We start from the raw sequence: 10,620 nt of genomic DNA, 5'->3' as shown, positions 1-10,620 counted from the left end.
GATGTTGTGTGATGTTAACAGAAGGTTAAACAAGCCTCCAAGGCCCAGGAGGAGTCAGCATGTTATCCTCAGCATCAAAACATTCCTTTAGCAGAGGGTAAGACACAGCTAATCATGCACACGCGATTATATTCTCCCTCTCTCTCCCACAGTCGGGGGGACCGGAGATCACATGCAAATGAGCCCCTAGCCCAGTGCACCAGGCCACTGAACCCCCGATCTCTCTCCCGCTTGGTCACCCCCACTAAGCCATGTGTATAGGGAAGAGAGCGAGATCAGCCTGGGAATGGGGGACTGAGGCTGGCAAAGCAATGACCCTAAGAAAGATTTAGGAGTTTGAGGAGGAAAGAAATGAACCCAAGGTGACACAGCAGGTTGGTGGCAGACCAACACTAAAGCCCCTGTCTCCCAATGTGCAGCCCAGTGCACTTCCCACAGGCCTATGGCATGGCCCCCTTGGCTGCCGCTTTCTGTTGCCATTAAGAGTCCCGCTCCGATGCAGCTTGTCACAGAGGAGAAGACCCTATGCTCTCTCTCTCTCTCTCTCTCTCTCATGGTGAGTTTTACCTTTCTTCTTTCTTGTTTTTCTATTTCCCTTCAGCTTAGCACAAGACTCATTCAGTCTGGCTGCCTTCTGTGGCAGTGCACAGTGCTGTTATAGTCATGTCAGTCCCAGGATATTAGAGAGACAAAGTGGGGGAGGAGATGACTTTCATTGGACCAACCTCTTTTGGCGAGAGAGACCAGCTTTTCAGCTTACACAGTGTAAGTACATAGTAAAAACACCCCTAGAGTTCCAGTGGCAACCTGGCTTTAATTTCCAACTCCAAAAGCATTTTCTGTTGCCTCCTTTAGCTCAGCAGGGAGCTTCTGTTACAGCATCGATAAAACACATTGATCACCCGTTTCAGGATCTCTTTCGTTGTCGCCCCATAAACGATGGGGTTTAACATGGGGGGAATAAGGACATAGAGGTTGGCCAATAGGTTGAGAATATAACCTGGGATGATGTGCCCAAACCGGTGTGCAAAAGAGGAGAAAAAGGCCGGTGTGTAGAACATTAGAATAACACAGAGGTGAGAGCCGCAGGTGCGGAGAGCCTTGAGCCGGGCGTCCTTGGAGGGGAGCCGGAAGACGGCCCTGAGGATCAGCCCATAAGACAAGGAAATGAGCACAGCATCCAAACCAATTACTAAGATAGCCACAGCTAGGCCATACCAGACGTGGATGGTGATGTCGTTGCAGGCCAGCCGGGCGATGCCCATGTGCTCACAATAGGTGTGAGGCAGGAGGTTGGTTCTGCAGAACTTCAGCTGCTTCAGGAGAAAGATGAGAGGGAAAATGAAACAGAAACTTCTTGTGACAACTGCCAGCCCCATCTTCCCGATCACAAACTTGGTTAGCACAGCGGTATATCTCAGGGGCTCGCAGATGGCCACATACCGATCAAACGCCATGGCCAGCAGGATGGCCGACTCCGCAGTAAAACTGACATGGATGAAGAACATCTGGGTCAGGCAGGCAGCAAAAGAAATGTCCCCCGCTCTAAACCAGAATACAGCCAGCATCTTGGGCACCGTAGTGGTAGATAACAGCAGATCAGCAACGGCCAGCATGGACACGAATAGATACATGGGCTCATGGAGGCTTCGTTCTGTTAGTATGATGAATAGTAGAAGAGAGTTCCCAAAAAGTGTCACAACGTACATGAAACAGAAGGGGATGGCGATCCAGAAATGAGACTCCTCCGTACCCAGGATGCCAGTCAGGATGTAAGTTACAGGGTCAAAAACAGTGTGATTGTCATCTGGCATCATGTACCATCACTTGGATCTTCTATTCAATTTCCAGAAACTATCAGCAAAAGAGAAAATTAGTGAGAACTTGAGTGTCAGCTAGGACTGGAATGTATTTGTTGACAGAATAATAGATAGCATCAAAAACTTGGTTACGTGGGGCTGTAAATCCAGAAACACGCTTGTACTATAGGAGGAAGAGACTGAGACATGAGTCCTTCTATTAGAGGCCTAGTATGAGGCCTGAGGCCTGCGCTAAAGTAATCAAAGCCTTGTTGATATAAAGCAAAATTAGGCTGTGAGCTAGAGGCAGTCCCTGCTCACAGAATCTGGCAAGCAGAGGGCTGATATTTCAAATCCACACATTTCTAAGAGGCGATGGGCACAGAGCACTCATGCAAACACATTCCAGAAGGGTGGTACCAGAACACCTCGATACCAACACATTTCCTGAAGATAAGAGGAACATTGTGACCTATCCTAAAGATAAGGTCAGGATGACAGTGTGATGGGTAGAGATATACAAAGTGATGGGTGGTATCCGGTTACATCAGAGGGGGTCAATTAACTATGTTAGAGGATCAGAACGTAACTTGCTTTTATTGATGTATAAAATGGAGCCACAAAGGGAGTGTCTCTGTCTAGCCTAGGGGGGAATGGAAATTCCTACTGTTCACTTATGTGGTTCATTGTTATGGGCATACATGTATTAGTGGTCTGGTAGAGTCTGTGGGATACTAGTACCATGCTTCATCGACAATAAACCTCGCTGGGTGCCTTCGTCCCTGAACGGTCCCACCGGTCGATGTTATAGTTACCAGTCCAGAGCAACATAGTAACCAGCTAGGTTGATCGCGGGTAGGAAGGACCCGGGTTCTGTCAGTTCCGACTCGATGCTCTGGGAAGTCTTGTCAGGACGAACCAAAGATCTCATGGCAAAGCACCCTATTTATATAGTGATATTCCTTCATTGGGACCAATGAGTTTTTCACCATCATGCTGTAATCAATCGTCAAGTGCTTCTTTCCTTAAATTGTTTTTCTTATTCTTTATTTTATTCCTTCATCACTCTCTCAGTGAGTTACCCCATGCTGGTTTTGATCACAGCTATTTTGTCCCGATTGATAGGTGCCTGCCTTATCGTTAGAGTCGTTAATCTGCCCTCCTTTGACATCTTAATGGGGCATGTTGTAATCTCCTGGCGCCTTTACATCTTTCCTTGGTTCCTCTCTAGAACATCTGGTCTGGAGATGGCCTCACAGTTATTTTCTAACACACACATTCCTCATTCACACACAAAACAGGATTGATTTCCACAGAACATTTGAACAGGAACATCAAGTTGCAATGCAAGAGAAGACAATCATTGCATTCTTTTACTTATTTCAAAATGCTAATTTTAAACCTACAACAAAGTGGTGACCGTAAAGGTCTATTACTGCCTTGAAATCAGCTTCAGACACAAGATTCTCCCTGATGCATCTTTACCAAAGGCACACTAAGTCATTCCTTTCTGCTTTCAGAAAGGATGGATGGCAGAATATGATCAAATCATATCATACATCAATACATTTAATACATACGGCATTATTATTCTTTATGTGTCATTCTAAACTATACAAAATACAACCATAAAATCCTAGTAGGACAGTGGTCATTGGTTGGTTTGCTCAAGGTCTGCTGTGGGACAGGACACAGCAAGAACTCACACACGCAGCCGAACATTTTACCACACTGGTGACCCACGACAAGTTACGTACTGCCCCTCTGACGTAACATCTCCATTCCAGAAGAGGGAAGATGGTTTGGATGGTTCTGGCCCCAGGTGAAGCAGGGCGCGCCCTCCTGGTGTTGCTGTCCACAGCAGAATCTCTCCTCCGCACGTTTGCTAGTCGCTGTCAGGGCTCCAGCGGTAACTGTGAACGTGAGTTAAAACAGCCACACGACTGGTTCTTCTGGCACTTACCCCAGTTTCACACTCATTCCTGTGGAATCATTCCAGTTTATAATGGGGTGGGAGCAGAACCTCTTTCAGTCACAATCCCCCCGCTGGAGCCTACTGGCTCTGAGACCTTGACCCAACCAACACTCAAGCACACGAGAAAACTCATTCACAAGCAACTCCCACTGACTTTTATGAAAATACTCACCTGAGCGAAGTTGCAAGCTTTTTTAGGATTCGGTCCTAAATATGTGGGACAATCTCAATTAAGGTCTGGTCCATACTACAGACCTATATCGGGATAACTACGTGGCCCAGGAGAATGAAAAATCCACACCCGTGAGCGACATAGATTCACCAACCTGACCCCCTGTGCAGACATAGCTACTGCCTCTCAGGGAGGAGGATTCACTACTCTGCCGGGGGAACTCCATCAGCACTTTATATGCTCCCCTCTCGCTGTCCTCTCCTGCTTAGCCCTTCGCCCTCCCCTCACCCAGCCCCACTGCTCCTCCATGTCCCCCCAGCGGGGCACGTCCCGCTCCCAGCGCTGTGCGGAGAACCAGCCCCTCGTCAGAGCACTCAGCTCACCAGCAGCCTGGCTGGCAGGCTCCTTCCTTCCCCCACTGCCTCTGGCTGGGCCGGCGCCCCGGGAAAGCCCCGGGGCGCTGGCCAGGAGGTGCTGAGACCTGCATGTGTCAAAGCCCCGCACAGCGCTGGCCTGGGGAAGCCTCTCTGCCCCTCAGCTAAGCTGTGGAGTGGCGGGGGAGGGGGAAGCAATTTCCAGCCTGTTCATGCCCCGAACCTGCAGGTTTCACAGCAGCCCCCAGGGCAGGGGCTTAGCACCACCTTCACCCCCCAGCCTGGATCCTGCCCCTGAGGGTGCTGGGCTGCTCCATCCTCTAGGCATCCTCCCCTGCTGAGCCACCTCCTGGAGCACTGAAGCCCCTGCAGTCAGCTTCCCTGGGTCCTGGCGCACAATGCAGCCTTAGGGCTTAACCCCTTCCTGCCCGTGCTGTAGCCGGGGGACAGGAGGCGGCTGGGTTATGTCGGTGACCAGCAGCAGCTTGGAGGTGTTAGCTGCCTTTTGACACTGTGTGAGCAGGAAGGGACAAGATGCTTCCAGACACAGGGAGGGAAGGGGAGGAGGATGCAAAGACATGGGCCACATCATCCCTCCCCTCCACCACCACCACAGTGTGGAAAGGCTGCTGCTGGCTACATTCTTGTGTGAACCCTGCAGAAATCTGGGTGTGTGATTGTCATAACTATAAAGGGAAGGGTAACAGCTGTCCTGTGTACAGTACTATAAATCCCTCCTGGCCAGAGACTCCAAAATCCTTTTCCCTGTAAAGGGTTAAGAAGCTCAGGTAACCTGGCTGGCATCTGACCAAAGGACCAATAAGGGGACAAGATACTTTCAAATCTTGGGGGGGCGGGAAGGCTTTTGTTTGTGCTTTTTTGGGGGGAGTGCGTTCGCTCTTGGGACTGAGAGGGACAGACATCAATCCAGGTTCTTCACATCTTTCTAAACAAGTCTCTCCTATTTCAAACTTGTAAGTAAATAGCCAGGCAAGGCGTGTTAGTTTTACTTTGTTTTCTCAACTTGTAAATGTACCTTTTACTAGAGTGTTTATCTCTGTTTGCTGTACTTTGAACCTAAGACTAGAGGGGAGTCCTCTGAGCTCTTTAAGTTTGATTACCCTGTAAAGTTATTTTCCATACTGATTTTATAGAGATGATTTTTACCTTTTTCTTTAATTAAAAACCTTCTTTTTAAGAACCTGATTGATTTTTCCTTGTTTTAGATCCAAGGGGGTTGGATCTGTATTCACCAGGAGTTGGTGGGAGGAAGGAGGGGGAATGGTTAATTTCTCCTCGTTTTAGATCCCAGGGGGGTTGGAACTGTATTCACCCGGAGTTGGTGGGAGGAAGGAGGGGAATGGTTAATTTCTCCTTGTTCTAAGATCCAAGGGGTTTGGATCTGTATTCACCAGGGAATTGGGGAAGGTCTCTCAAGGCTTCCCAGGGAGGGAATCCATTGGGATGGTGGCAGCGGACCAGAGCTAAGCTGGTAGCGGACCAGAGCTAAGCTGGTAGTTCATTCCAAGCTTAGAAGTTTTCATGCAGGCCCCTACATTTGTACACTAAAGTTCAAAGTGGGGATATAGCCCTGTCAGTGATGTTGTGTGCTTCCGCCCCCCGCCCCCCTCCCCCCCCCCCCCCCCCGCCGCCAATATGTTGCCTTGGGAAGACACTGTGTTAGGTACTAGGAGAGGTGGTTCATCCTGGGGGCACAGCCAGGTGTGGAGGGGAGAGAGAACTGGGCAGGGAGGGTCAGGTCAGTCGGTCACCCCCCCGTGTGAGAGAGGTGTATGGGAGTGTGTCATCTCTCCCCGTGTGTGGGGAGTGGGGGGGAGCGAGGGGAATGTGTGTCACCCCTCCCTGTGTGAACCCTAAAGCCTTAAATATAAGAAAGTAAATAAAATGAATCCAACTCCGCTGTATTATTTTTAACGGGGGCTCAGTCAACTTGATGTCAACTTGAACATTTGTACTGCATAGTTCTGATTGCCATTGAACTCGCTTGAATATGAGCAATTTTATCAGGTGTCCCATATTCAGAGTAGGGAGCTCTCATCACCCTAAGTAGCTGGAATATCAGCATTAAAGCAGCCCTTAGAATCATCTGCTCCTGGGTTCTACAGTTTGGACATTCACAGCTATGATCCTTGAAACCAGCTAATTTCTGCCAACCGGAACAGACCCAGGCCTGGGGCCCTTATGGTGTTAATGGAAGTGTTGCCTGAGTGAAGGCCTCGGGATTTGGGGTGTAGAATATCACAGGGCCTGAGTAAGTTTCCAAAGAGGTTTACTCTGAACAGTCACATAACCAAGAATGGCCCAGTCCAGGGCCCACTGAGTTCAACAGCAAGACCCCCAGTTACGTCCGTGGGAGTGGATCAGGGTAACCCGGCAATTTCTTCCTAACACCTAATCTCGGCGCGGTCACAGGAGCGTTATCTCAGTGCCCCGGCTCCCGTCCTGCCCCTGCACTCAGAGTTACACAGCCCCAGTCTATCCAACCCCAGCTCAAACATTGCACAGGTTTCATGTGTTTCCATTCGCCCCTTCACAGATTCATTCCATGCAAACGACTCACCAGGCTCCGGCCCCAGCTGGGGAGGAGGAATCTCTGCCTGTGACCGGGTCGGGGAGCTGCAGGCGGCGGGGAATCTGCACTGACCGGGGCTGAGGTACAGGGATATTTATACTGCTGCCCTGGGAATCCCCGGGGGGGCTCAGAGCCAGAACAGAGCCCCAGGGACCTGCCTCTGTGACTGTCTCAGGTGGTGAAGAGCAGCAGAGAATTAACCCTTTCCTCCTCTCACCTGTTTGATTTGATCATTTCTCCTTTTGTACGTTATTTAGCTCACATCTCAGGCCTGACAAACTCACTACACCACACACAAGTCTTACAGAATATTTACCCATAAAGAGTAGCATGTGAGGTGTGTGCAGAAAGCTTGTAACTTCTCAAGCTTCATAACCATTGCAAAAGATATGTCCAGGTAATAGTTAACAGATAACATATTGATATTGACAGTGTGTTTTATGGACTTGGGGTAGAAGTTAGTCACCAGGTCATAGTGTGTCTAGGTGATGGCCATTCCAGGGGGGCGTCATCACCCTGCCCTGGTTAGCCAGGACTGTAATGCCAGGCTCAGTTCTCCACCCTTGCTCCAGCCCAAGATTATCAATGGAAAACCATCAGAGACAACTGCAAACAATGGAGGAACATTACAACAGACAGGATTGCCCTGCCTGTGAACAGAGACAAAGGACTGTTTCAGGGTAACACAGAGTGGGGACAGGCCCTCTGGATGCTTTTACTGAGGAGACATCTTGGGGTGAGGGGATGTTCTCATGAAAAGTTGGTTCCTGGTACTTGTGAAACTAGCCAGCTCTGCACCAGACTAAACTTTGGGAAGGAGGAACCTATTTTATTAACTAGGAAAGGGATCTATTGAACCAAGTTTTCATTTTGTGATGTTCTATTGAAACCAGAGTAGCAGCCGTGTTAGTCTGTATCCGCAAAAGGAAGAACAGGAGTACTTGTGGCACCTTAGAGACTAACAAATTTATTAGAGCATAAGCTTTCTTGGACTACAGCTCACCTTTTTGGATGCATATAGAATGGAACATATATTGAGGAGATATATATACACACATACAGAGAGCATAAACAGGTGGGAATTGTCTTACCAACTCTGAGAGGCCAATTAATTAAGAGAAAAAAAACTTTTGAAGTGATAATCAAGCTAGCCCAGTACAGACAGTTTGATAAGAAGTGTGAGAATACTTACAAGGGGAGATAGATTCAATGTTTGTAATGGCTCAGCCATTCCCAGTCCTTATTCAATCCACTAGCTGTCACCTTCAGCCCCCAACTAAAACCTCTCCAGCGCATCATCAGAGATCTACAACCTATCCTGAAAGATGATCCTTTACTCTCACAGATCTTGGGAGACAGACCTGTCCTCACTTACAGACAACCCCCCAACCTAAAGCAAATACTCACCAGCAACCACACATCACTGAACAAAACCACTGACCCAGGAACCTATCCTTGTAACAAACCCCGATGCCAACTCTGTCCACATATCTATTCAAGTGACATCATCATAGGACCTAATCACATCAGCCATACCATCAGGGGCTCGTTCACCTGCACATCTACCAATGTGATATATGCCATCATGTGCCAGCAATGCTCCTCTGCCATGTACATTGGCTAAACCGGACAGTCTCTACGCAAAAGAATTAATGGACACAAATCTGACATCAGGAATCAAAATACTGAAAAAACAGTGGAAGAACACTTTAACCTGTCTGGTCAGTCAATGACAGACCTGCGGGTGGCTATATTACAACAGAAAAACTTCAAAAACAGACTCCAACGAGAGACTGCTGAGCTGGAATTGATATGCAAACTAGACACAATCAACTCCGGTTTGAATAAGGACTGGGAATGGCTGAGCCATTACAAACATTGAATCTATCTCCCCTTGTAAGTATTCTCACACTTCTTATCACACTGTCTGTACTGGGCTAGCTTGATTATCACTTCAAAAGTTTTTTTTCTCTTAATTAATTGGCCTCTCAGAGTTGGTAAGACAACTCCCACCTGTTTATGCTCTCTGTATGTGTGTATATATACCTCCTCAATATATGTTCCATTCTATATGCATCCGAAGAAGTGGGCTGTAGTCCACGAAAACTTATGCTCTAATAAATTTGTTAGTCTCTAAGGTGCCACAAGTACTCCTGTTCTTCTATTGGAACCATTTGTTTCCACCTCTCTCTCATTTCTTGTTAATTCTCCTTTCTTCTTAAATAAACCGACTTTTATTTTATTATAAGTGCTCACATGCACCATGTGTAATACAGGAGTGGTGATTTACAGCAACTCTGGTAAACTGGGCTATGCTGCTCCTTTTGGGGCAGAGATTCTGGATTTCTCTGAGTAGCCAGTGTCAGGGGCTGGATGTCACAGGGGAATGATTCACAGGGGCTCAGAAGTGGAGGTGCCCTTTTGTTAACTTGTAAGGTGAAGTCAGGGCTGGCCTAGCCCAGAGGAAGGTGTCTGAGTGGCTGATGGGCAGGTGGTGTCCCAGCCAGCACAAGAGAGACTTCCTCTCACTGAATCAGGGGGTAAGGAGGTGACTTACCCCCGAGAGCCATCACAGTCGTTTTTACACAGACTGCCTTTAGCCTCACTTATTACAATCATCCTGAAAACCTATATGTGTGCGTGCCATGTCTTTGTAGCCCTGTCAATCCCAGAATATTACAGAGACAAGGTGGGGGAGGGAATATCTTTTACTGGACCAACTTCTGCCTGTTCACCTTGAATGGTCCCTTCAATTAGGCGTGAACTACTCATGCTAAACTATCTGTTCCACCTTGTATTTAGCTGGGACACTCTCAGTACCTTTCCCACACCTGAAGAACTGCTCTATGTAGCTTGAAAGCTTGTCTCTCTCCCCACCACAAGTTGGTCCAATAAAAGATATTTCCCCCCGCCCCGAACTTGTCTCTCTCTATGTGTATATGTAAGACAGTAGATGGGATAGAGAGGAGAAATCAGGAGCTGCTCTTCTTCTCATTACACAAGAACAAACAACATGCAAGGAAAGTAAAATGTGAAAAATAAAAACCGATACAAGGAAATAATTTTACCTACAACACATAATTAAACTGTGGAACTCACTGCTGCAGGATTTAATGAGGCCAAGACCTTAGCAAGATGAAAAAAGGGATTGGGCATTTATCTGAGTATCAAAAATACTCAGTTACCAGAATTAATGACAACACACATTTTGGAACGGAGAGTGAGCCTCACGGCGTGGGGTTTGAGCCAATCTCTGTTAGAGATAAGGATGGGACGCAGGATGTGAGGAGAAAATTATCCCATATCTCCCTCATGATAGATTCTCACAGCTTCTTCTGAAGCATCTGGTGCTGGCAACTGTTGGAGACTGTTGGGCTAGATGGACCTGGCTCTGATCCAATCTGGTGGTTCCCACGTTCTTCTAACAAGGTGCAAAGTTGACCTGCTGGCACTTTTCAAAAGTTGACCTGCTGGCACTTGTTAGGAAGAACTTAGACCCAGACCTGCCAGGGATGGTCTAGTGATCACTTCCTCCTGCCTTGAGTGTAGGAGACTGAACTAGATGACCCGTTGAGGACCCTTCCAGTCCTATACATCTAGGATTATCACTGGGTAATGTCCTCTAGGCATTCCAAGTCAGGTGGGTTGTCCTGATTGCTTCAGTCAGCAAGGGGCTGAGTCCAAGAATTTGTCTTCTCTACGCAGAC

General features: G+C 47.8%; 1 protein-coding gene across 1 annotated transcript; it reads right to left on the bottom strand.

The window, feature by feature from the left end:
- Window positions 1-851: 851 nt before the first annotated feature.
- On the bottom strand, window positions 852-1,817 carry LOC128830265 (olfactory receptor 52B2-like). Its single transcript, XM_054016058.1, has one exon. It carries the CDS (start codon window positions 1,815-1,817, stop codon window positions 852-854), a length of 966 nt encoding a protein of 321 aa, XP_053872033.1.
- Between the last annotated feature and the right edge of the window lie 8,803 nt (window positions 1,818-10,620).

The sequence above is a fragment of the Malaclemys terrapin genome, chromosome 1 (assembly GCF_027887155.1).
Source record: "Malaclemys terrapin pileata isolate rMalTer1 chromosome 1, rMalTer1.hap1, whole genome shotgun sequence".
In the NCBI taxonomy this organism is placed as follows: Eukaryota; Metazoa; Chordata; order Testudines; family Emydidae; genus Malaclemys; species Malaclemys terrapin.
Note: the sequence above shows the minus strand (reverse complement) of the source record. Positions and strands in the feature narration are given on the sequence as shown.